We start from the raw sequence: 23,886 nt of genomic DNA, 5'->3' as shown, positions 1-23,886 counted from the left end.
ATCTTTTCGACAGATTTTATTAGATTATGTTTAATATTAGAATAATTTAATTAGTAGTTAAATAAATCTTGTTGTTAGGATATTTGTTAACTAAGAATCATATGGTTTGTTAATAAATATTTTAGCTAAGATTTGTTGAGTAGGAGACTATTGTTATTAAGTGTTCTGTTGAGATTTTTTAGGATAATTGTTAGTTAGATATTTTGTTAGTTTGTTTCATATAATCACTATAAATAATGAGTTGATAAATAAATAATATAAGCTTATTTTCAGTTTCAATACAAGTCTCTTATAAGCCTTTTTTTTTTTTTTGCAACACTAAGATATTGTTTCTTAATTTATGCCCCAAAAAAACCGACACAGTAATATCAGAGTTTATGTCTTAATACCTGTGTTGTTTTTTGAGAGTGAGTGCATTCGATGAGGATTTTTTACAACTTCAAAACCATGATAGGAAAGTATTTTTTGTCAAATGTGTCAACTTTTAGTGGTGAAACTCACCAAATTTAGGCCATTAAATTTTGGACTTATTTGGTAGTCAATAATCTATGGGATGTGATGCGACACAAATGTTGTACTGCCGGTATTTGAAAAATCGATGGATACATAGATTAAAAACCGTAGAGTTGTAGTTAGACAGAGATCCAAGACCAACATTCACATATCATTTGATGCCATTTTCACAAGGATAATGGCTTATTATTTGATTGAGAATAAATTTTTCCAATTAAAATGAAAAGAGAAAGTTTCATTATGAATTGGTTGGATTTTGACAATTATGAAGTACAGCATGATGAAATCAAGAATTCAAATCCTAAAAACTTCAACAAGAGATCATTAATAAGTTAGGAGGTACCAATTTGATTCCTGATATATATCAAGATTATAATATTGTTGTTTTGAATCTACAAGTTTTGATGGTGATGAAGAATCATGTAGAATTTCATATTTTCTGTACAAGTTCAAATATTATCGAATAGTGTTCCACTTTGAACCTATAAGAAAGTTATTTGGAAACATAAAAAAAAAATCTTTTATTTGAAGTTTGGCATGAGAAGACAAAAGAAGTGGTTTGTTGCAAGACTAATCTTTAGCATGCATAAAAATCCAAAAGAATAAATTCATTGCAAGGCTAATCATGTGTAGAGCTTCTTACAAAAGTTTTCTCCGAAACAAGATCCAAAAATTTGAGAATGCAATTCAAAATCTGCAGCAAAAGTGGCAAGGAAGAGTGTTGAGATATATCAATTTTTTCAATAGATTTTATTAGATTACGATTGATATTAGAATAATTTAGTTAGTAGTTAAATAAATCTTCTTGTTAGGATATTTGTTTACTAAAAATCATGTGGTTTGTTAACAAATATTTTAGATAAGATTTGTTGAGTAGGAGATTATGTTATCAAGTGTTTTTTTTTTTTAGAGTTTTTGGGATAATTGTTAGTTAGATATTTTGTTAGTTTGATTCATTTATTACTATAAATAGTGAGTTGATGAATAAATAACATAAGCTTATTTTCAATTTCAATACAAGTTTCTTATAAGTTTTTTTTTTTTTTTTTGCAACACTAAGGTGTTGCTTCTTAGTTTATACCCCAAAAAACCAACAAATGTGATATAGTAATTGATTAGTACAACTAATCTATAAGAAAAGCTTAATCCACTTAATAGAAGATGAGTTAAGTTCCTATCAATCTTTTCTCTCTTGTCATCTTTCTCTTGGTCTTGGGCCTCTGCTTTGCTCCATCTACCTTGGAAGGGGGATCAGATTCTTTAAAAGAAAAACCAACTAAACTGGTCTTGCTCCCCATCCAACCTTAATTCATAGTCAAAATCTGAAACAAATAGATGGAGACTAGCTTACCAAATGAATAGAAGTCACACATTATGATAGAAGTCACACAAAATTCTTAACTAGTTTAGGAGTTTGATTATCTTCTATAGACTAATATCACGCTTCTTTAGTAGTTTTTATCATGCACCTCCGTACTGCAACAACGACATCCCGGACGCATACATTTGTTTGCATCATCTCAGTTTGTCACTGACATATAACTTTCTGTTTTAGATCAACTTGGTAGTCGATGTATTGGGACGAAATTAGTAGTTATTTCCTTATTGTGCGTTATGGAAAGTGATCTAACCTCCTAGCCTATAACCATGTTTTGACTTCTTGTACCAAAAAAAAAAAAAAATGAAGAAGAAGAAGAAGAATACAGCAAGTGTATCGCAGAACATTCTGCCTGGAAAAAGAGTACATAAAAGCACTTAAAGAAGCACCTATACCCAGTAACAGGCTAACAGCAGTAGGTAATATAAACATCATATCAAACCGTATGTAGGATCCTTTGGAGGCTTTTTACAATCTGAGAACTCACAAACATGCAGGCTCCCCTTTTCTTGCTACAACCAGTGTGAATAAGAACAATTAATCTGAATATTGCAATGTTATCGTGGCAAGAACCCATGACGAGAAATGGCAATCTCAAATGCCTGCATTCTATCTCCTCTTGCAAGACCATTGCGATCATATGATGAAATTTCATTTATGTCAAGATCGATGCACACCTTGACGAGCTCTTCACCAACACGTTGAGCTGCTTCCTGATATTAATAATTGCGTAAAATCAGATCTATATTCGATACAGTAAACCTCATTTGGTCAAGGACAAACTCAGCTTATCCCAATTAAAAGCATTGAAAAGAAATAATGAAAAAGGAATACTATTTTTTCAACTATTTATATGTTTCCAATTGCGTCCAGTTTACTGAAATTTTGGTGCATAATTTGGAAGGGAGTAGAGAATTGTGGTGTTAATTTGAGAGGGAGCACTGACAATGGTGGTGCAAGATAGATCCTGGCGAATTGATTTCTGTAGAGTGCTGCCGTAGAACAAACACCTTTTGTTCTGATCATCTACTACCATAGCATATAGCTGCTTATCTGAACAGAAAACTGATAGCCTTGGTTTTGTTGCTGTGCCATTAAACTGGTCAAGAGACGCAAGAACCATTATTTGCAAAGATAAGTGGAAAAGCTAGAACACTAAGCAAGTTATTCCACAAATTAAGATAGCATCAAAAATGAAACTTGCACTATAAGGTCATTGAAAATGAGTTCCTCAAACTCCACAAACAAATATCTAAAGTCCTACTTGTCAATGGGCTGAACATATCTTTCCAAGTACGCATATTTTGTAATTCCAAAGACAGAAGCATACCTTTTTTCTCAATCTAATGTTTCGGGTTTTTGCACTCTCAGTCTTCGCATTGGCCTTTGCTTCAATCACGAATGGCTTCAGAGCTAGATATTTACAAAGTGATAAGACAACTGAGATAATGGGACTATTTCAACACAGAGAATTCAATGTGCAATTCTATGCATCAAAAAGAAATTTAAAAAAGACAGCGCCACAAACACCATCCTTTAATTACAAGCAGTTTGACTTCATTTTGTATGTGGATGTACACACATAAGTAGCTGCGACAAAGAATGAGAAACAGAGGAACAATATTTTGATTCGTTTTCACTGTTGGACTATCAGGTCACAGGCACGTCATTTTCCCATTTGCTAAAATTAATCACGGTTGAACTTCTCTCCTCCTTCCGTTGTACGCTTGAAATGAGCAATAATGAACTTTAATTTTCTTGGTTTCGGGATTTAGTCAGGCTAAAAAATGATTGAAATTTATTATCGGAAGATTATACAGCTGACTTCATGCAGAAGTGACCCGATGCTCACTCCTGTTGAACAGCAAAGCCCCCCTCTCTTCAAAATGTGTTGCCTAACAGATTCTTTAACTTACATACAATTGAAAAAGTTCCACATGAATCGTAAAACCCAAAAGAAGGAAAAGGGAATATGGTACTAATTAACAAACTCACAAGCTCGTTTCTTGGGAAGGATGTTATCAAAGTGATGCAGATCAGAAGTTCCAAAGAGCTGACAAGTCTTCAACTGCAGCTGCTGCAACCCGGAAGTTAATGCACCCATTGCCGCCATTCAGGTCCAGAGGATTTCGTTACAAGAACCCAGTATGGTGCCACGATCTGAAGACCAAAAAGACAAGCAACAGTGGATAACAGGCTCTATCAGTAATTTTTGCAAACATCATACGTGCAATAAAGTAACAGCTGTGCCGTATAAGGCGCGGCTAAGGAAACGCTTTTAATAGGGTGCTTTCTAGACTGCCCAAAGAAATTTGAAGAAATCTAAGACAACCCCTCAAATTTACAATTTGGACCTGACGAGTTTTGTAATATCATATTTACCTCTAAACAAAACCCGATAGCTTTTGCAAGTACAACAACCTACACAAGGTGGGAGAATAATGTACCACTAGTGGAATTAACATTAACATAAATTATAAGGACATAATTTCAGAAACTTCCCTCGAGGTTGAGGTTGCTGATAATTTTACTGCCTTTTTAAAGGTTTTAAAAATATCAGTGACCTCCTTTGAAACTAATTTTCTTGGGACAAATCAACCCAAATAATTTCAAGGGTGAGAAGAACATTTGAATTCACAAATGCCTCTCAACTATTTACTTGTTAGTGGACTTAGAATCAAAAGGGAAAAATAGTTAAATATGCAAAATAAACACCACAGTCAGAGAGTGTCGGTATAACCGGAGGAAATTGCAACGCTAACATGAGCATAGTAGAATTCAACAGTAACAGCTAGCTACTTTTCTATGGAACAACATAAATTAGTAAAACCAAAGAATTGGAATGGAGACTTTGTTAATTTGGAATCAAGAGTTGCAGGTTCAATTCGTGAACTTTTAGCACTGGAATTTGTAAGATTTGAACAGGAATTGGACAACAAAAAGTATGGCCTCTTCAAAAAGAAACACCATAATCTATTGCTTATCATGAAAAATATAAAATATGCTAAATTATGTCCTTTTTTTTAAAATTATTTCTTTCATTTATAGTCCATTATTTCACATGATTAATAAGAAATTCCCATTGTTTGTAATCAAAAGATAACAACACTTAGTTTAATGTTCAGATCAATAAAAAGCAAATGATTTTATTGGAAAAAAAAAGGAAATAATAGTGGAGAAAATCGATTTCAAGCCATCTTTTTTGGATTATATAGACAATGAAAAGAAAATAAATGCCATTTTTTTTGAAAAAGAAAGGAAAGGAAAAAAAATTATGTGTAGTTACATTTTACCCGTAACTTAATAAGACTAATTTGTAAATGTATTTCAACACTTTACCCTCTTTAATTGTGTATTTTTGGTATTGATCTTGTTATTCTTATGAAATTCTAAGAAAAAATAATATATCAACATAAATTTTAATATATTCTTTAGGGGAAGAATTTATAACAACTACTAAAATATAGAAAAAAGATAGGATTCAAATTTTTCAAAATTTTTACATTCCAAATTATGATAAATTTAGTTACAATTGGTTCAATTATTTCTCTCTATATAATTAAGTAAAATCTCTTAAGTTGTAAAGGTAATAAAGTCATTTGACCATCGATAAGGTAAGCATTGAGTCCCAAATAACTAACAGAGGATGTAAGTAATATTTCAAAACTTCAAAAGAGGGCAATAAAACTATTAGAAATCTCAGGAAAGATTTCTAAAAGCATCCCTAAATTATACAATTATTCTCAATTGATGCAAATGAAAACTCCAATTGATCCTCCACAAATGGAAAGTTTTTTTTATAGAAAACATAATATTAATAACTACAAAATCAAATAATAATCACCAATAGTGTTATAGTGATAAACGATAGTGAATAGTTTGGACATAGTCTAGAGAAACTTTAAACAACAGAAGGAAAATTCTCAAGTAAAATAAAATGTAAATTTCTCTCCATGTCGCATTTTATTTTCCTTGTAAATAGAATGAATACATCATGGATCCTAAATAACAAATTTGAACTTTTAACAATTGATGGCCTAATAATTTTTGGATATATATTAATGAATTAAAAATTCTTTGAACAATATACTTATAGCTAGTTTGGGAGTTCAGATTTCAAAGGAATAGAAAAGAAAGGAAGGGAAATGTGGACTTTTCACGTTTGGGAGATTTAAGTGAGCCGGAAAAGAAAAGAAACGAACGGATCTTGAAGGGAAGCCAAGCGCTGCTACAGTGCAAAATTTTTCTGACCAAAACGGGCGGAAAGCGAAGGAAAACTGATGCAAGCTTACAAATTTTTTTTTTTATCCTTTCTTTTCTCACATAACTTACCCTTTCTCTTCTTTTCTTTTCTATCCTCAACTCACAAACTAGCTATTAGAGTGGTGCGAGACAGCAGTCCTTGAAACAAATTAATGAGGAAGGTATTAAGTGAGACTTTGCTTATATAGGTCAAAACAAACATTTTGTCATAGTTAAAACATATAACTATTCAAGCAAACATGCCAACATCCATTTCTCCTCTTTATTTCTTTGAATGGTAATACTAATTTTTACAATTCAAAAAAGTAAACACATAACCTATAATCTTGCTATTTTTGATTTAGTGGGACTAGTAGTATTTTACACTTTCTTCTCTATTTTTTCCATTTTTATCTTGGATTTGGCTCACCACTCCATGTTTCAGCCTTTGTATATCCATGTATCTTTGACACAAGAATTTGCCAAGAGAAAGTCCACAAGAGGCCACAGATGCGTTCATTGCTTTAGCGATAATGTTTTTTCCTCCAACTTCTTCCAATAGGTTTGTAGTTATTGAATTACCAAGATGTCAAGTTTGCCTTTATTGTACATAATGTCAGGAACTTCACAATAAGAAGGTTGACGTTTTACTCAGTGGAGTGTGCGTTTTGAGTATGGTTAGTAGAGGGTGAAAACTACGTTGTTAGACTTAAGAGATAGTTGTTCCATTAGCTGCAGTTAGTTAGAAATAATTGCATAAATAGTCCCTTTTTGTAACTGAAGGTTGTTGAGTAAATTTTCAGTTGAATATTCTTCTCTCTCCTTTCTGTTATTCCCTCTCTCTCTCTCATTTCCTGCTCTCTTCCCTCTCTCCCTTCTTCTTTGTCTCAATTCCTGCTCATTTCCTTTGGATTCCGGCCAGAACTCAGGCAGCTAAATCTCCAAGCCTGACATTTGGTATCAGAGCAGCTGATCCTTGGCTATTGAGATACTACCATGGTGGAAAACATTAGGTATCAATCACTGGAAGATCAGCTTAAAAAACAAGAGAATAGACTACAAGAGATAGCAGAAACCATGGCCGCATTCAGACCTCTGGATAGAACAAGTTGCAGCAAAAAATTCATGATGAAATGGAGCACAATAACTCCAAGTTGGAGGCATTGGTAGGGAATCTGAATAAAAAAAATTAGCAAGATGGAGCAAAAGTTCAATGCACTGTTGAAGGTAATGATGAAGGAGAAAGGACCACAGGACTGTGATGGAGTATCATCAAAACCACTTCTACCAACCCCGCCCCCACATCTGAGACTGATGACTCCAATTGAGCTGGTAGGTCACCAACAGGAGGTCAGAGGTAAAATGTTAGTACCTAATTTGCCAGATTGGAGCTACCTATGTTTTCTTCTAGTAACCCTAGGGAATGGTTGAGAAAATGTCACAAGTATTTTCTGAATTATCAAGTACCTGCGAATTAGAAAGTAGAGTTGGTTCAAATGTTCTTGGAGGGAAAAGCTGATAACTGGTTCCAAGGGGTGAAATTAGCAAGACCTGGGATGTCCTGGGAGAAATTCAGTGAGTTGTTGTGTGAAAGATTTTCTGGAAAAGGTTCCCTTGACATAGTAGAGGAATTCAATAAATTGCAACAAAAAGGTACAGTAGAAGAATATGAGGAGAAGTTCGAGGAGTTTAAGACCCCAATGCTAACCAGGAATCCAAAATTAGATGAATCCTACTTTGTTTCCAGTTTTGTTAGTGGCTTGAAAGAGGAGATCAAACCTATGATAAAAATGTTTAAACCACAGACAGTAGCCAAAGCCTTTGAAGTGGCTGAACTGCAAGAAAGCTACTTGGACACCCAGTCAAAGCAATCTAAGCCTTCTCACAGGATTGTAGTAGAACCAAAGTTTGGGATGTATAGGAACTCTGTGAGTGGACAGAATCACCACAACTCATACAAGCTGCCTGCAGTTGCTCCAGTCTCCAAGAAGGCTGATACCACACGTAGATAATTCAGTAAGATTTTAGCTGAGGAAATGCAGTATAGGCGTAAACATAACCTGTGTTACAGATATGAAGAAAGGTTTGGGGTAGGCCATCAGTGCAAAACAGGGAACCTAAATTGTATAGGTGCTGATAAGGAAGAAGAAATTGACTTTGAGGATATAGAAGGGGAGCAAGATGAGCATACAAGTAGAGTTGGTGATACTTGCTGAGGTATCCCTAAATGCTTTGTCTGGAGCTATAAAGAGGAAATCCATTGTGTTGATAGGTAACCTGGGAGGACTACCAGTCAAGATTCTGGTAGATGCTGGAAGTTCTAATAGCTTTGTTCTTCATAAGGTTGTCAACCTGCTGCATCTGCCACATCACTTAGTCAATCTCTTCATTGTGACCTTAGCAGATGGGACAGACATAACCAATAGGGCAATCTGTCCCAAGGTAACCTGGCTAATCCAAGAGTACCAATTTCAATTTGACCTAAAGATAATGGAGTTGGGAGAATGGGATATTATCCTGGGAGTGGACAGGATGTGTCAATTCAGCCCTATTACTTTCGACTTCCATACTCTCAGCATTGCTCTTAGCAGTAGAGGAGATTTACTACACCTTCAAGGCATTGTACAACGACTTACAATGGGACTGGTGAGAAGAAAGGACCTCAGGTCCTTCATACAGGAAAAGCAAAGGAGCTGGGCAACCATGCAGGCAGAACTAAAAGGGGATTCAGAGGAAAGCCTTCTTGAGACTATAGAGAAAGTTCTGCAACAACACTCCCAAGTGTTTGCCACCCCACAAGGATTACCCCCAAAGAGGGAGCTGGATTACTAGATTGTTCTTAAACCAGGAGCTAAACCCTTCAAACTCAAACCATACAGGTACCCCCATTCCCATAAAACAGAAATTGTAAAACAGGTTGCTAAAATGCTTTCAAATGGGATCATTATACATAGCACTAGTCCCTTTGCCTCTCCTGTGATATTAGTTAGAAAGAAGGACAACTCCTGGAGATTATGCATTGACTACAGGAAATTGAATGATTTAACTGTGAAAAACAGTTTTTCCATACCAAATATAGTTGAGTTACTAGATGAGTTGCATGGTGCCAAGTACATGTCCAAACTAAACCTTAGAGCTGGCTATCATCAACTGAGAGTTAAGGCAGTGGACACACCAAAAACTGCTTTCCAGACACATCATGGTCATTTTGAATTTCTAGTAAAGCCCTTTGGGCTAACCAATGCACCTGCCACCTTTCAAGCCCTGATGAACAAGATATTCCAGCCATATCTAAGGAAGTTTGTTTTAGTTTTTTTGTTTTGATGATATATTGATTTATAGCCTAAATTTAGAGTCACATGCACAACACCTGCAAACAGTGCTCAAAGTTTTGGCTGAAAACTAGCTGTGCTGTAAGAAATCAAAATGCTTTTTTGCCCAAACTTCAATAGAATACCTAGGGCATGTGATTTCTAAGACTGGAGTAAGCATGGATTCAGCTAAGTAGAGAGTATAAAATCATGGCCTTTCCCCAGTACAATCAAGGAATTGAGGGGATTTTTGGGTTTAACTGGGTACTACAGAAGGTTCATTAAGAGGTATGGACTAATCTGTAAGCCCTTGACCCAACTGCTGAAAAAGGAGGGGTTTATGTGGAACCATAATGCTCAGATGGCTTTTGAGGATTTGAAAAGAGATATGATTACAGCCCCAGTACTAAGCATGCCAAACTTTGAGCTTCCTTTTGTAATTGAAACTGATGCCTATGGAGTAGGCATTAGAGTAGTACTGATGCAGCAGGGGCACCCCATAGCTTTCCTCAATAAAGCCTTGTTAACTCAGAAACTTGGGCTGTCAGTGTATGAGAAAGAGTTGTTTGCTCTAGTGTTGGCTATAACCAAATGGAAGCACTACTTGGTTGGCCATCATTTTATCATTAGAACTGATCACCAGGCCCTCAAACACCTGTTGGAGCAAAGGCTTACAAATCCATTACAGCACAAATGGCTTACAAAATTGCTTGGCCTAGATTATGAGATACAGTACAAGAAGGGATCAGACAATGGAGTAGCTGATTTCTCTAGAAGAAGAATGGAAGAAGTCAGTAATGGCAATGTAGTGGTGCACTAGACATGTGCCATCTCTACAGTCCAACTAGCTTGGATGCAAGAACTACTTGAGAGCTATAATGGGGATGAAGAAGCTCAACAGAGATTGTCTGAGTTGCTCTTAAATGGAGTGCTCAAATTCAGGGAAAAATTATACGTGGGGTCTGCTAACGGTATTAGAATCAACTTAATCCGAGCTTTGCATGACTTAGAAATTGGAGGGCATTCTGGCCAGAGAGAATGCTTACAAAAGGTACAGGCTTTATTCTACTGGCCTGGGATCAGGAGGGATGTCATCCAGTATGTGAGGTCCTATGATGTGTGTCAGAGGAGCAAGCATGAAAATGTCCCTTATCCTGGGTTGTTGTAGCCTATTCCAGTACCTCAGCAAGCTTGGTCACACCTAACCATGGATTTTATTGAACAACTTCCCTTGTCCCATGGATTTGACACCATCTTAATGGTGGTGAATCGGTTAACCAAATTCAGCCATTTCATTAAGCTTACTCATCCCTACTTAGCACAGCAAATAGCTCAGGTTTTCCTCGACAATGTATACAAGCTACATGGTCTACTAGAATCAATAATAACTGATAGAGATAGGATCTTCATCAGTAAGTTTTGGCAGGAATTGTTCAGTTTGCTGGGGGTAAGTCTACACTACAGTTCCTTATACCATACACAGTCAGATGGTCAAAGTGAACGAGTTAACCAGTGCTTGGAGAATTATCTCAGGTGCATGTGCAGTGAACATCCTTCACATTGGAGCAGTTGGTTGCCTACAGCTAAACTTTGGTATAACACGAACTTCCATACAAGCTTGCAAATAACACCATTTGAGGCCTTATATGGGTATAAACCAAGTCATATCCCTCTAGGACCCTTTCATGACAGTATCATACCTGTTGCATCTGACATGGTACAGTCAAGGCTGCAAATTATATTCCTTATCAAGGAGAACCTGGCCAAAGCTCAGAATCGTATGAAGTAAATTGCTGACAAGCATAGGATTGAAAGGGTTTTTCAGGAAGGGGAGTGGGTGTTCCTTAAACTACAGCCTTACAGGCAGCAAACAGTTGCTATCCGCAAGAATTTGAAGCTGGCTGCTAAGTATTTTGGATCTTTCCAAATCATTGCGAAAGTAGGGGCAGTGGCTTACAAACTAAAACTGCCAAAAGGGGCTAGAATCCATCCAATATTCCACGTTTCCTTGCTGAAAAAGAAGATTGGAGTCATGCAATACAGTCTGTAGAACCAACTCTACCAGAAATAAATGCAGCAGATCAATGCCTGCTGAAACCTGAGAAGGTTCTTAGGAGGCGAGTTATCATGTGCAATACTCAGCCAATCATTCAATATTTGGTGAAATGGAGTGATCTACCAGAATCAGAGTCATCTTAGGAGGACAGGAGCTTAATTGACAACAGTTTCCAGAATTTCAAGCTTGAGGACAAGCTTCGTTTAAAGGGAAGGTATTGTCAGGAACTTCACAATAAGAAGGTTGACGTTTTATTCAGTAGAGTGTGCGTTTTGAGTATGGTTAGTAAAGGGTGAAAACTATGTCGTTAGACTTAAATGACAGTTGTTCCATTAGCTGCAGTTAGTTAGAAATAATTGCATAAATAGTCCCTTTTTGTAATTGAAGGTTGTTGAGTAAATTTCCAGTTGAATATTCTTCTCTCTCCTTTCTGTTATTCCTTCTCTCTATCTCTCTCTTTCATTACCCGCTCTCTTCCGTCCCTTCTTTCTTCTCTATCTCAATTCCTGCTCATTTCCTTTGGATTCTAGCCAAAACTCAGGCAGCTAAATCTCCGAGCCTGACACATAACTTCTATTTGGACTAAACCACCAGCAATACCTCCAGCAATGACACAATTTTGTGGGGATATTGTGGAGATCACAATGAGTTTGGACAAGTAAACTAGTGCTCTATTCATTGAATTTGGGTCCTCTAAATTCAACTTTCCAATTTTTTGAACTAACATGTATTTCTTCTTGTCTTCAACAGCTACACTCTTATGGACTGAAGGGTTGACCTCAATTCTTACCTGCCAATTTTGACAGGATTAGTCCTCCTGCATCCAATCTCATCCCCTGCAACATATAAAAAATACAGCTTTAGAGTTTCCTCCACAGGAACTTCTTGGAGAGCAATGCATTCAATGTGTCACCATCAAGTCTGACTACCATCTTGAGCACCAGAAGGTGCAATGCCTAGAGATGTTACCGCCTTGACCAACATACAATGACATACCTGAAGAATAGAATAGAAGAATCAACTACCATAAGATTGATGATATTTATTTGACCAACAACAAAAAATCAATAATACTATGCTATTTATGAGAACAAAGTAGATCGATCATTAAAAGCAACAATACCATTATTATTAAATAGTACAAACTAGATGAGCTCCAAAGTCGACTAATCTGAAGGCAAAATTAGACAAATGCATTAATTTTGATAACCACCAACTCTATTCCTTCGTCTTCTTCCAACGACTTCTTGGTTGCTTGCTTGCAGCGAATAGTTAAAAGCTCCCCTTATTGTTGTACATAAGAGCTCTTTGGACCAACCCACAAACAACTCCACGAGTCGATTTTGTGAGATTGTTAAGAGTTAAATAATACAGCTATTTCATGATGAATGAATTCATTAGGATTGGGGTAATGTGAGGTTCAACATGGGTCAATTTAAAAGCTTTGCATTAACATATTGAGATAAATAAATGCTCTAAAATATAATGCTAAATGTACTAAAATGGAAGACTGAATTATACATGTAATGTGTTTTGAAATATGAAAGAATAAAAGGATAAGCCACATGTCATGTTATGAGAGCTAGTGTTGAAAATAGATAAACATTTATGGAACTTTAGAAAATTAGTGAAATTTTAAAACAATTCTAGTAACATATTTGTGGTGTTTAAAAAAATAAATCATTAGATCAAACACCAAATTATGATTTCAAAATTTTCTTATTAAAAAGAATAAATTAAGGACTATAAAATTTAACATATTACACCCCTTAAATTTTTTTTTTCTTAAAATGAGCAAAAAAGGGTAGAAAAAAAAGTAGAAAGGAATAACTTCAGTTTGAGTGTTAGACTAATTTCAGTATAAATGTATACTAAAGATGTTTGTATTGATGCATTTGTTCCTTTGTAATTTGAACTATTCTCATTTGAGAAATTATGGTTTTAATTCAAAAACAATTTTATTTCCTTTCTAGCATATTTAAGGTTAACTTCTTGTGTTAGTTAATTAGAGATACCACAAACCATATCTCAAACATGAGATGGGAAGAATAAGAAAGAAAACAAAAGGGTAAAAAACAAAAAAACCCCCTGTGATAAGGCTAATACACAGAAAAGCCCCTTATGGTTTCAAAATATACAACACGGAACCTCATACTTTGAACTAAATTGTAAAGGTGACGGAATCCGTTAAATTTAACGGAAATGACTTATTGGAACCTAAAAAAAAATTTTTATACCTAATTTTTATCCAATATACCTATTCTACCCCTTAACCCTCAATTCTCTCTATTTAGAGAATTAAACAAATGATTTTTTTGAGTTGTCTTTTGCTTTATTATATCAGGGCATTTTGGTCATTTAGTTCATTTCCGTTAAGTTTAACGGATTCCGTCACCTTTACAACTTAGTTCAAAGCACGAGGGGTCGTGTTGTATATTTTGAAACCATGGGGAGCTTTTCTGTGTATTAGGTTTATCACAGGGGGCTTTTTTGTTTTTTACCCAAAACAAAATGAATGAATTAAGATTAAAAATAAGCTTAAGATAAATCTTACCAACATCATCACTATGATGATATTTGATTATCCTATATTTGACTAATATCTAATTGTGTCAAATACAAGTCATTTATTCTCATATGCGTTTCTCAGTCAACCACATTGTAAGTAAAAATGATTGTTGATATACCTCATTAAATCTTAGCTATTTATTGTGTAAAAATTTCAAAATAATAGGATGTGTATTTTAGAACTGCTATTGTGGAAAAAGAGAATTGTTATGACACTCAATAAATCATGAAAGTTACTCCCTTTGTTCCATAATATTTGTCAAAATTGTGAATTTGTACTTTTTATGTATAGTAGCAAAAGTTGGGTCATTTGTTGTTTCTTTCCCACTTTACCCTTGCCTAGACCCATTCAATGAAATAGATTAGATAGTGTCTGTTTGCCAAGGAATAAAGGGAAGGAAAATGACTTTCCTACAAGTTTTGAGTGTGTTTATTTGTCAGGAAACTTATGGCACCACTACATAAATTTTTTTTGTAACCATTCATTTTTCTGTAAATTTTTTCCTGCTCAAATTGATAAAAAAAAAAAAAAAGTGAGTGAGGGGAAAGTTTCAATTAAATAGATTTCTTTTGCAACTCCTTTCTTTCTTAACTATTTCCTCCATTCTAAACTTCTACATAAATCAGAATATCTTAAAATTTACAATTCAAAAAATTAGCTTGTAGTTAAACATTTATTGTTATTTTAACAATTAATGAATTAACAATTTGTTGAATTTTTATGACATTTGTATTTTTTTTTTATATTTTATGTTCGTTTTTATGTCTATATATTTGTGAAATAACTTATACACATATATAATGTATGTGCGTGTCTGTGTAAACTTATGAGTAAAGAATGTGATTAATTTTGAGATAAACAACTTCTCCAATGCAAAAAGTTTATTTGTTGCATGTCTATATATATATATATATATATATATTAAATACTAGAAATGAAGAAGTTCAATATTGAATATTTCTATTGACAAATGCATTAGTCAATTTGTTCTTGACTTTTGAGTTAAATAAACATAAGAATTTGTATTTTCTTACATTATTTTCCCGTTACCCAAACACATCTGAGAAAATTTTAATTTCCTTTTCCTTTACTCACTGTGAGTAAAGAATGTGATTAATTTTGAGATAAACAACTTTAATATATATATATATTAAATACTAGAAATGAAGAAGTTCAATATTGAATATTTCTATTAACAAACGCATTAGTCAATTTCTTCTTGATTTTTCAGCTAAATAAACATAAGAATTTATATTTTCTTGCATTATTTTCCCGTTAGCCAAACACATCTGAGAAAATTGTAGTTTCTTTTCCTTTACTCACCTCATTTCACTTTTCCCGTGACATACTTTCTTACACCATTTTCTCTTAAACAAACAGAGTTTTATGTCCTCCTTTGTGTGAGAAGACATGAATGACACCGGGCCGACAATCATTTCTTGTCTTAAATGAATGTTTGAATCTCAATTGAGCGTGAACAACACTCAGCTCCAAATTAATTTTTTGTGAGGCCCCATGCCACCATTTTTGTACTTCGAAACAAAACCGTAACAATCCAAACATAAATATTCAATTTGTAGCTTTAACAAAGTGCTGTGGGGAGGAAATGCAGTAAACAACTAAAACATTAATGAAGAGTCCTTTGAAATCTTCAACAAACCACAAAGTGAGCCGAACTCGTAGTCTTCTTGCGCTCTTCTAGCAAGAGAGAGGTCCCTTTTCAACCCTCCACAGTGTTCAAGAATTTCTTCTCTTTTCGTTTCTTTCTTCCTGATTGCCAAGCTCCCAGGGTACTTCCTGCCTTCTCCAAAGTAGCTCAATTAGTTTTATGGGTTTAAGGCTGTTTATTGTTTGCATGTGTTTATCATTCCCATTTGGAGTATTTCCCATTTGGTCGAGGAAATCAGAGGTATTCAAGGTTGTATTTACGATAATTGAAATAACTGGGAACAAAATCAGATACTTCTTAATAAGCAGGAGGTCGATCATCAAGAGGTACTTAAAGCCTAAATTACAGCCTTGGATTAATTGGCAGATTAGCCATTTCTTGCATATGCTAATTGTAATATTTGGTTTTTCCCTTCTTACAGCAAATGACAAGTTTTTCCTTCTTACTTCATTTTTCTGGCTTAGTGCATTCTCTGGCATGACCTGTTAAATGATCAATTTTCGTGATCTTTAATGAATACTTAGATTGTTCATTATTGGATGCTTAGATTGTTTAATCATAGATGATGAGATAGATGTTGGTTTGGATACAAAATGGAATACTTCCACTTTATGACAAGTAAGTTTTTTTTGGTGTTTGTCTAAAATTTTACTGTAGAAATTTTTAAAAAATTTTTGAAATGTATAAATTTTTGAATATTTTAAAGCGTATAGTTTAAAAACTTTAAAAATTTTTTTGAGGTTACTGTAACTAAAGTTTTTAAAAAACTCGTAGTAGACAGACTTGGCAAAAAAACTTGACCGCCAATTGTTCTCCGCTGGCTAGTTATTTTGTACTTCTTTGCAATGGCAACTGTTAAAGATCCAAATTGTAAGATGAGGTCCTCTGTTGCTCTTCAGTTTTTTTTTTTTTTTAATTTCCTTGAAGTCTACTAAATCAGTTTTTACTGAAATTGTCCTTAATATTTTGATCCTAAACGATCTTAAATCTTTGGTCTTTTTTGACAAATACTTAAAACCCATTGAAAATATCATTCTCTTACTATAGCTAATGAAGATGAACAAATCACCCTTAGTAATTCATCCTGCTAATTTTTGGGTTGAAACAACAATTTTTAAATTTCATACAGAATGAAGAGACGTTTGTATTAACTTCTTCAGATTATTTGAGTTGGTAGTTTTATATGCATTTACATGGTATTAATATCTGGTATCAAAATGTTGGTATTGACTTCCTTCAGATGAACAGAATTGTACTTCTTCATATTATTCAGGATACATATTTTACTGTGACTGCTCCTACAAGATTGCATAACATGTCATTTGATATGTGGCCAGTGGAATTCAATTCCTCATCCCAGAAACAAAAAAAAAAAAAGGAATAAAATGCAAATAGTGCATCTGTAAATTGATTTAAAAAACAGATTCTGGTGAAAAATCTACATTTACTGATGATTCCAACTCCTACCCAGCACATCCAGCTTTTGTTCCTGAACTCAAAGACTGCTATTCTGATAAGGGTTTTAATGAATTGCCTAATTCCAGTTCACAAGTCGAAGAACTCACCAACAATGAAGATGTTTTGCAGGAAATATTAGTAAAGGTACCCATAGAAGATCTGCTGAGCTTCGAATGTGTATCCAAACAATGGCTCTCAATCATCTCTATTCCGCAATTTGGCTATCTGCATTTCTGCTGAACGGTAAGATGAAAAATGTTGCAAGTTAGAAGTCTTGAGGAATTCAAGAAGTCTTGAGGAATTATCCTTTCGGTCATTTGCATAGGGAAGAAGTGAGAGAGGCAAAAGAAAAAAAAAAAAAAAGAAAAACAAAACCTGAATATAACATCTCTAAAAGTGTAGATTTTGTTTGCTGTGAATCATAATGTATTGAAGGAGATAACCTACAATGTGCTACATCACAATTCACAAATCTCATGGATTTTTTTTCCTTTTTCGTCACACTGTTATTTCTACGGCATGGTAAACCACATTGTAAAATGACCCATCGTTCAAGAGCAGGTGCACGGACCACAATGCCCCTCTCCCTAGCCAAGTTTTGGTTTGGTTATTTCATGTAATTTCTGAATTCTGATTCCCCGCCTCCATATTTCTTCGCCGTCCTCCTCTGCAGGTAACTGACCAACGGGTACCTGAATTCAGATACCAGTTCTTTTACATCTAATTCTTCTTGCTCTTATTTTCTTTTTCTTTTTCTGTGATAGAAATCAAGAGCGACAAGCCAAAAAGATAAAAGAAAAAAAAAAGGCTAATCGAAAAATTGAGATAGCTGATTTTTTCCTTAAGATGCTCGACTCATTCTCGGTTCGTTTAGACTTGTTCGTTCGTTAACCGTTCGTTCGAAATTTTATATGAGTCGAGTTCAAACAAATATTTTGGTTCGATAAGTAATCAAATAACATGAGCTCTTTCGCGAATTTAAATGATTGTTCACGAATATTGGTCTAATTGTCATTTCACAAAATTTATAGTTCATATTGTACTCCTAATTCCTAATTCCAGGCTTAATCATTCGCGGACATGGGCCTAATTGTTTGCGAATGGCTCATTTATGGTAAATAAGTTGAACTAGAACTCGAATTTGTGCTAGAATTTTGCTTGACAAGCGGACTACGAACATATATTTAGAGCTTGGACACTATCGAATGAACATAACTTGTTTGAGTAGATTAATAAACATGGCTCAACATATAAAATATTCGGTTCGACTAGACTTGTTTACAATTCTAAAAATAAGGAAGATAAGTGATATTTTTAAATATTTAGAGGCACCAAGTGATATTAAGATAAACCTCGGGGGAGGTTTCTGATATTATTTCAAATTAAAATTACAAACTATTAATTTCACTTGCTCCTCTAAATTCTCATCCCCTCCTCCATATTTCTCTACCCTTCTCTGCAGGTAACTGACCAACGGGTGCCTGAATCCAGATACCAGTTCTTTTACACTAATTCTTCTTGCTTTTTTTTTCCCCTTTTCTTTGCTGTGGTAGAAATCAAGAACAATGAGCCACAAATATAAGCTATTCGAATAATTGCGATAGCTGATTTTTTCCTTCTTTTTTTTGTTGGGTATGCAGGCATGGAAGAGCAATTTATACTTCGGCTTCCACCTTCGGTAGCTGAACGGATAGACCGGCTCTTGAGCGAAAACGCATCTTCGTCTTCTGATGACAAGTCCTTGGATTTAACCTTTTCCGGTGAGCGACTTTTTTTTTTTAACCATCTCTATTCTTAAATTTGTGTTCAATTAATCAATTGAGAGTTTATATAAGAAGCATCAAGAAAGGATTTTGAATAGGAATAAGTGCAATTTAATTATTTGGTTTGACTAGTTTGTATAGAACCTTTGCTGAACATTGTTATGCGGTCATGTCAATCATGTTTTTGGAGCTTTTATACTTTCTTCTCACTGCTGATATTGCTTCTGTCGGTGCAGCTGAGCTGTTTGCCCCTCCATTTTTGTAGTGTTTTGTACTTTATTTCGATCTATTGTTCCCTGATGTTCATCAATGTTAGTGTTGGCACTGTTTAATTTACTCACACCTGCATGTATATTTTCATTTGGTTTTTTTCATGTTTTTGAATCTCACAGCGTGGTTGATTGGTTCGCTGAACAATGATTTGAGTAGTCATTTTAATCTAAAAGATGGTCACTTATTTGCCACTTGTGTCTTCAAAAGGGATTGTTTATCTACCTCAAACTTGGTTTAGTCGTCCTTTATACAATGTGTATAATGACTCTTTCCTATTGACTTCCAGCTTATGGATGTAGAATCCAATTTAGTTGCTTGAGCTTTTGGTGATTTCTTTTTTTTCATCAGTGTCCTTGAGCATCCTAGTAGATAAGGTTACAGAAAATCAGAGAATGGCAGATGCAATGTATGTTAGGATATTGTTGGACCTTCTTTTTTATTGCTGCTGTTCCTATTGGTCTCAAGTTATAACTCTTTGGAAAAAATTTGCTAGTTAGCAGATTAAGGAACTTGTTCTGCACATTCATCTGGCCACCAATTGCTTCTGACTCTTGGCTCTGTTCTCTGTTATATTGCTTTCTCTTTAGATATCGAGGCTCAACTAGGCTTCTTTTTCTTCTATCCCTAGCCTCACTGATTCTCTTGAATGATGCATGATATCTTTTCCGTCTCTCTCTCTCTCTCTCTCTCTCTCTCTCTCTCTCTCTCTCTCTACACACACAGAGAAGTATATGGTGCACACTAAATTATTTAACTAATAACCTGATCTGGAGCGGTGGTTGTTCTTCTAGGACCTTGTTCTTATATTTGAAGTTTGCCCTTGACCATTTTTTCTAAACCTTTTTGGAAAATGGGAAGCAGGAAAGTGAATACACATGATGTGCAACTTAAACTGCCATAAACAGTATCAGTTCAATTGAAATAGGATTCATGTCTTTTCAGTGAAGATCTCATCTGTGTTAGAGATGTTAAAATGAGAATCTGGTTACAAATATGCAAATCTTTAACCCACAACCAGTTTTTATGGGACAATAGTGGGAGGATGGAATAGTAATGTAATCAGATTACCAATATGAGGTTCATTTGGTAAAGGAGTATGAGCCAAGGAATGGGTATATATTTAAATGATGCATATTGTTGGTGCTTGGAAGGATTTTATCTGAATTGGTATGTTGCTTTCATTTCCTGGACATATGCAAATGGGGCAATTTCGAAATTATTCCCATACTTGATGTTGAAAGACTAATTTTACAGAGAAAATACATGGATAAAATACAAAAGGTAGTCAGAAAAACAGCATTTCCAATTTCCGTCATCCTTGTGGCTGTGAGACAAATCCTTTTTCCATCTGTACTCCTCACTTTATGCCCACAGCCCCTGTAATCTCTCTCTCCCCCTCCCCCTCTTCTGATAGCTCTAGCTCTTTGTTTTTTGCTTGTCATGGCTCTTCACTAGTTGTGACATTGCTGTAGTGACCATTGATATTTTGCTTGAAAAGATGCAACAGTTCAGTAGATTCTCAATTTATGTAGCGGAAGAAGCATTTTGATATCTACAAATAAATTTGTTATTTTGGATGTCGGTGGATCTAGCATGGGTTGTGATTCAAGCTTGGGACTTGGATTATTTTGTTTGTAGTTATTTTGTAGTCTTTTGGAAATTGTATGGATGTAGGAGGTCTAGGGAGCTGAGTGGTGTTTATTTTTTGTGTAGTATGGAGGTTGAAGAGGCGTGGTTCACCCTTGGCGTTATTGTTAGTCTCTTTTATATGATTTTCAATGACTTCTCTTTGATTGTTTTTCACAAAAAGGAGTTGAATTGTGTAAAATTGTCCTCTTTAGATAGCTGTGGTGGTTGCTGGTGGTAGTCTAGCACTAGTTGTGGGGAGCAGGGGAAGGCAGATTGGTCATTGCTACTGGGAAAGGGGAGAAGGAAGAAAAATGGTAAAAGAATTAAGAAATAGGAGTCATAAAGGAAACTTTTCAGGGGGGAAAAAAAGACTTCAAACCAATTCCTAAATTTTCAATCAAATGCTTTGTTGGCTTTGATAACACCAATGCTGATTCTGTAGTATATCACTCCCATCCAATTTTGACTCCCAAATGGAAACAAATCAGCCCCTAAGGTTAATTCAGAGTTGATTGATATCATGAGATGAATCATTGTCTTTCAACTTCACTGAGGGTTATACATGTTCAAAATGCGTTCAAGTGAACCCACAACTTTGTCTAATCATGAACAATGAGGATGAAACATTATTCATATGTTAGTCCAAGTAATCACACAAATTCAAGATTCTGAATGTAACAGATGAAATTGCATCTGAATGAACACTTTCTGTCAACTGTCCCAGCATGAAAAATTAGACTTGGACCACTTTAGACTTGGTGGACAAAAGCTAACGAATTTCTGTGAAATTTCATGAGTTACTATGGTTGTACATGTTGTTTGTTGCACTGCCAGCATTTAAAAGTCCTCCTGAATCCGTAGTTGGTTGACATGAATTTTATTTTCTTCATCATTCTTCTTCTTGAGGGCTTGATTGATATTTTTGTAGAGGATGGGAGAAGTGGCACATTTTCAATAGGAAACGATCACTTCCCTGCATTTCTTTTGGATTTACCTGGCATTGTGGAGTCATACAAAACCTATGATGATAGCGTGCTGATTAAAAGTGCAGACATTGGTCAAGTATGCTGTCAGCTTGCCAATTATTGCTTTGTAACATACATGGCATCTGAAGAGTTCCTAGTTCAATTTTGTAAAATTTGTGATGTCTTGCAGATGATTATGGTGAAGGAGGAAGGTGACAGTGTTCCAGATGAGGTGGAGTACAGACATGGCCTTACCCCTCCGATGAGGGATGCTCGAAGGCGAAGGTTCCGCAGAGAACCAGATCTAAATGTATGTGGCCTTGTGAACTGTTTCTTCTTCCAGTATCCTCTCTCTCTCTCTCTCTCTCTCTCTCTCTCTCTGTGACACCCACACAAAAATGCGCACAACTAAGACAGACACACAAACAATGATACATTATGGCTGCAATGGGTGTCAGAAAGGGACAGAAATAGATGAGACTATCGCATGAGTTTTCCATCTGATGCCATCACCTTACCTTTCAAATTTCTCTTAAGAGTAAGCAATAACAGTTGATTAAAGCCTACAATGGGAAAAAACAATTTGTAAGATAGTGCCACGTAACGGCTTTTCCCATGCCCCTAGGTAGTGTTGTTCATAGGCATGAAGTGTCTATTACATATTTTGTAACTGTAGACATGTCTGCATGGGTAGGTATACAAGTTAAACATCGTGTGCTAATATTAAATTGGTATTTATTTGAGTTACTTATGATACATGTGTGTCATTTTGCAGCCCGAGCTGGTCCGGCGTGCTGAGAAAGATTTGCAGAACATTATGGCTGGTGGAACAGCGGAGAATATTGATATCCTTCCAGTTATTCTGGCTTTCAGAACTTGACGTAGTCAGCTTTCGTGGATTTATTGAGACTTGAGCGACTTATTAAATTTTCTTTAGTTCATACTGGCACAGATGATCGTGTTGTTGTACTTGCATATTAGAACCTTAACTTGTCAAGATAACTTTTCATTCTTCTGGCTGTTTGTCGAATCTCATACTTTGTTTTGTTCGTTTCACTGTTAGATGTAGCAGGGAGGTCATGCGCATCAATTGAAGAAGGAATTCAGAATTCCGCCTTCTTTTGATATTTACAGTTGTGCCTTGGGAGGATTGTGGAATTTCATGGATACTGTGAAGCTGTGCATTCCTCACATAGATTTTCTTCATAGTGTATACTTTTATTGTTGTTATTCCTTGACTAACTTACATGTTGAGGCCGTTGAGCATGAGGAAGATGGCGAGGAAAATGCTCGTAATGCAAGTAAGAAGGTGGAACCTAAGCCTCCAGAGAAGCCTGACGTACCTGAGGCTGGGACAGCTGGTGGAGAGCCAGACAGAAGCGATTCTGATGAGTCTGATTATTCAATATGATGGAGGTCCTTCATTTAAACTTGAGTATCTGGTTCTGCTTGGTGGTTAGACCTACTATTTGCAAATTGAACTTGTAAGGTCATGGTTCGTCATCAAAACTTTATGTCTAAGGGTTTATAGTTAAAGGAAGTTTAGTAGTTTTATGTGTGTGCCCTGTTTGGATCTTGTGGTATTGATAGCCTACCTGAGATTCAACATTTCTGTGGTATTTCAAACATTGGATAGGTTGTATATATCAATACACTAATTAGATCTAATGAGCGGGCAATCTTTGTCGTAATTGATAGTTTGGTTTCTGGGAGTACACAATATACAGATTAGGGACTCCAAACTTCAGACCCCATAGTGTATATGCATGCACCATTCATAAATTCATTTCAAACTATCTTATCAGAGTTCTAGATGTATTTATTGAAAGGTAATCTACAATCTGAGATTAGTGGAAGAGAAGCGAGTTGATATATATGGTTGTGGTTTGAACAAAATACTTCCACCAAAGGTCACAGTACTAAACTTTTTTCAATCCGGAAATGATCTTAACTAGGGATTTGTTATTGGTATGTCTGCAGGATTATTATAATAAACTTGCTGTTTAGTGTGAAATATGATTGTAGAGAACATATGAATATGATGATATGATGACTGAGGA

General features: G+C 35.2%; 2 protein-coding genes across 2 annotated transcripts; one reads left to right on the top strand and one right to left on the bottom strand.

Annotated features, from left to right (window-relative positions):
- Positions 1–2,227: 2,227 nt before the first annotated feature.
- LOC113779879 (50S ribosomal protein L18) lies at positions 2,228–4,293 on the bottom strand. Its single transcript, XM_027325648.1, has 5 exons — positions 4,274–4,293; positions 3,887–4,051; positions 3,222–3,304; positions 2,838–2,990; positions 2,228–2,604 (listed from the first exon to the last, which is right to left on the bottom strand). Exons 2-5 carry the CDS (start codon positions 4,002–4,004, stop codon positions 2,449–2,451), a joined length of 510 nt encoding a protein of 169 aa, XP_027181449.1. The 5' UTR covers positions 4,005–4,051; positions 4,274–4,293; the 3' UTR covers positions 2,228–2,448.
- Positions 4,294–18,628: 14,335 nt separating this feature from the next.
- Positions 18,629–23,622, top strand: LOC113775103 (transcription initiation factor TFIID subunit 7-like). Its single transcript, XM_027319847.1, has 6 exons — positions 18,629–18,658; positions 18,837–18,956; positions 21,790–21,923; positions 22,017–22,136; positions 22,602–22,671; positions 23,074–23,622. Exons 2-6 carry the CDS (start codon positions 18,839–18,841, stop codon positions 23,235–23,237), a joined length of 606 nt encoding a protein of 201 aa, XP_027175648.1. The 5' UTR covers positions 18,629–18,658; positions 18,837–18,838; the 3' UTR covers positions 23,238–23,622.
- Positions 23,623–23,886: the final 264 nt, after the last annotated feature.

The sequence above is a fragment of the Coffea eugenioides genome, chromosome 1 (assembly GCF_003713205.1).
Source record: "Coffea eugenioides isolate CCC68of chromosome 1, Ceug_1.0, whole genome shotgun sequence".
NCBI classification, from domain to species: Eukaryota; Viridiplantae; Streptophyta; class Magnoliopsida; order Gentianales; family Rubiaceae; genus Coffea; species Coffea eugenioides.
The sequence above is the reverse complement of the archived record's forward strand: the minus strand, read 5'-3'. Positions and strand labels throughout refer to the sequence as shown.